This window comes from Antechinus flavipes, chromosome 1 (genome assembly GCF_016432865.1).
Source record: "Antechinus flavipes isolate AdamAnt ecotype Samford, QLD, Australia chromosome 1, AdamAnt_v2, whole genome shotgun sequence".
Taxonomy (NCBI): domain Eukaryota; kingdom Metazoa; phylum Chordata; class Mammalia; order Dasyuromorphia; family Dasyuridae; genus Antechinus; species Antechinus flavipes.
In genome coordinates this window covers 346,302,960-346,306,433 of record NC_067398.1, presented here as the reverse complement: position 1 = coordinate 346,306,433, position 3,474 = coordinate 346,302,960, and the positions used below count along the sequence as shown (strand labels likewise).

Here is a 3,474-nt window from a genome sequence, read left to right as displayed (position 1 = left end):
AATGTTCAAAAATGTAAACAAAAAAAAATGGTTCAAGAATCTAATAGAGACTCAAAGACCAGATAGTAGAAGATACACATACCCTGTTACTTCTAAGCTAAATTGCCATTCTGTTTGCTTCAGATTTGAGAAAGTTGAAAATCTCCTTCCGCATCACTTTAATGTTTCCATACTTTATCTCCTAATTTCTTTTCATCCATGTATTATGTCATTCCTGATAGACAAGAAGTTCCTCAAGGACAGAGGCTGTATCTTCTATTTCTTTCTTTCTTTCTAACCCCAATACCAAACATAGTTATCTGCATTTATTTAATATACTAGGTACTCAATAAATGGTTGGGGACGCTAGTTTAGTCTTTTCATGAAGAAAAAAAATTCTCCTTCATGGTCACTGTCTTGCTAAATATTCTTTCTCCTCTTTTTTCCCCAATAAAAAGTACCCATGGGGCTAATCTTCTGGTAGGGGGAGAAGGCGAGAAGCAGTATTTTTCGCTCCCAAAAGGCTGCAGAATGTAAATGCTCAGATTCTAATTCGTCAGTTTGCATATGGTAGATTTCAATGCAATCTGCTGCTCATCAAACCTCTCGTTTCAGCATGAGAATGCTGAATTACGCTAGATTCTCCAAATCAAAATAATTTTCTTTCTCTTCCGCTAACGGCAGCTTCAGGGTCACATAAGAGAGAATTCCATTGGTCCAGGACAATCAAAAAGCCTCCTAACAAAAAAGTCTAATCAACGAGACCCTGCTAAGTCTTGCTTTTGCAGACTCAGCTCTTTCTATTTCCAAGACCCTAAACAGAGACAATCCCTCCCTCAACCTTTCTAGTCAATGAACTGCTTCTCTTCTTGCTGTTTCAACAACCCTGAAGCTTTCCAGATTCGTCCAACACACACAGCAACCCATAGACCTGTCGCTCCCCAACCCCCCACCCCCAACACGCACACTCCTTCCCAACCCAGCACCTTGAATGCAGAGGCAGAGACAGCGAATGAGATTGTCCCAGCGGGGGAGAGGGTCAAGAGACAGCCAAGTGCCTACTATTTTCCCTTTGTTGACTTAGGATTTTTCAAAACAAAACAGCAAATGCTCAAGCAGTCATTCATCTTCTCCATACCCCAGTGTTTACATTCAAAGCCCAAATCAACTTTATTTCATAAACTTTCAACTTTCTAATCCTTCCCCCCCCCCGATTTCGGCCCCCACCTCTACTACACACAAATATGCGAGATAGGGATAAACACTGCTGGGATCTTGATAGGCGCTAGCCCAGTAGTCCAATTTGCGGCTTAATTCTGGCTCCCACCCCGCCCCCTAACTCAGATAAACACAACAGGAAACTTCTCACGGAGGTGAGCTCACAACCGACACTTTGCTTATACCAAGCTACACACACATACACCAAAAAAAAAAAAAAAAAAAAAACAACCGCAAAGTCCCAGGTCTTTTCTCCTCACTTCCACCCCCAATTCTCCTTTACCTCTCTTCCCTCCTCAGTAATTTCGCATACTGTAATCTGTGAAAGTCTCTTGTAAATGCAGTCTTACCTAAAACATGTGGTGAGCTCGCCCGTAGGTTTTAGACAAGGATACTTGGTGGTCGCTATCTTGTTCTCGGAACAGACCTCTCTGGAAGAGAGAGGAAAGAAAATCCTGCTTTAATCAGAACCTGGAGATTCTCAGGCAACCTCAGTGTGCGGAGGAGTGAGGGCAAACTAAGAGTATCCCTATACCTATGGGGCTTCAGTCCACAGAATTTCGAATAGAAGGGGACCTTAGAGGTAATCTAATCCGATCCTCTAGTTTTACGGATGGAGAAACCATAGGATCTTATTCTACTGTCAGGAACGGGGACTGTGGAAAGAGCTTTGGATTTGGGTTCTAGGGGCTCTAAATGGAGACTCTGCTATCTACTTGCTGTGTGATCCTGGGCAAGTCCTTTATCTGGAAAATGAGGGGGGTTGAACTAGAGGGCTTCTAAGGTCCTTTCCAGATCTAAATCTTTGGTTCTGTGAACCAGCGCGCGGAAAAAAGCGCGAATTGGATTTGAATGGGTATGAATTCTGCCTCCCAGGCGCAGAGGGAATGCAGACACCGCAGTAGAGCACATTCAGAATCGAGGTGCTAGGCGCACAATCCGCACCCACTGCATCAAGGGAGTTCAGGCTAGGACTGCCTGGGAGCCGGTTCGGAGCCAGGCAATGCACTGCCCGCCACCAGTGATAGAAGCACAGCTCGCTTTTGCTGTCTAGGCTCTTCTTGGGGCTTCAGCAGTCCCAGCTTGGGAGGCAAGGGCAGGGCTCACCTGTCACTGTCCTCAAACTCTTCTCGGTAGGTCAAGGTGTGTCCCAGCGCCAGGAGGAGAAGCAGGGGAGCCAGGCTTCTGCCCAGCTGTCTCTTCGCCCCTCCTCTCCCACTTGGTGGAGGAGGCGACAGCGGCGGCGGCGGCGGTAGCGGCAGCACCATCGGGCAAACTTTCGGGCAGTTCCCCCTCGGCGCCCAGGCTCTCGCTCTTTCTCTCTCCCTCCTTGCAGCCTCCTCTTTTCTCCTCCTCTTTTTTTTCTTCTCCTCCTTTTCCTTCTCTCCCTCCGGCAGGGGGCGCGGGAGAGCAGGGGTGTTTGCACCACCTGCCCGGAGAGCTCTGGGGGTCAGAACAGGAGCCGGGCTTAGGAAAGGAGGCTGCGGGGAAGAAAGGTCAGAATTAGGGGTTCCATCGTGCTTTCCCCACCCGGTGCAACCTGGACCTAGGATGGGAACTACGTACAGCCGGAGCGTCTTTCCCAGGACTTCGGTCTTGAGTGACAGATTGACCTGAGTTCAGGGCTGAGTCCGTTTCTTCCGCTCTTTCCCTCAGCTGAAAAAGGGGAGGGAAAGGAAAGGAAAGAAGAGTAAGGGAGAGAAAATGGGTGTCAGTGTTTTGTATTGGGATGGCATAGATAACCAGGGATGGAGGAAGAGGAGGAGGAGAAGGAGAAGGAGGAGGAGGAGGAGGACGAGGAGAAGGAGGAGGAGGAGGAAGAGGAGTAAGGAGGAAAAGGAAGAAGAGGAGGAGGAGGAGGAGGAGGAGGAAGAAATTTTTCTTTTTGCTGCAGAAAGAGGAGAGGGGAAGAGAGGGTTAATGAGCCTCCTCCCTGTTGTCAATTTCTAATAACGAGATCCAGAATATTTTCCTTTCCCCAAATTGAGGAGATACTCTTTGCTTTTGTCCCGCAAATGTTCTCGAAGTTCTTTACTCAAGCAGTAAAGGCAAAGGGTGAAAGTTTGCATCCTGCACCAAGTCTCCTGAAAAAGAGCCTCTTCATTCTATCTTCATTCATATTTCTTTTGAGTGAGATATTTTTGCTAATTCTTTTGTAATGAATGATAGAATTATATCACTCATCATTCAGAATCGTTGAAAAGGAATTAGGATTCATTAGGTTTTTCTTGGAATCTAAATTCCTCTTGCAGAATTTCTCAGTTCTGTGCTCTAGAT

General features: G+C 46.7%; 1 protein-coding gene across 1 annotated transcript; it reads right to left on the bottom strand.

Moving 5' to 3' along the window:
- Positions 1 to 983: 983 nt before the first annotated feature.
- On the bottom strand, positions 984 to 2,937 carry LOC127543457 (collagen and calcium-binding EGF domain-containing protein 1-like). The gene is made up of 2 exons (XM_051969556.1): positions 2,305 to 2,937; positions 984 to 1,628 (listed from the first exon to the last, which is right to left on the bottom strand). The coding sequence occupies exons 1-2, from the start codon at positions 2,463 to 2,465 to the stop codon at positions 1,544 to 1,546; spliced, it is 246 nt and encodes an 81-aa protein (XP_051825516.1). The 5' UTR covers positions 2,466 to 2,937; the 3' UTR covers positions 984 to 1,543.
- Between the last annotated feature and the right edge of the window lie 537 nt (positions 2,938 to 3,474).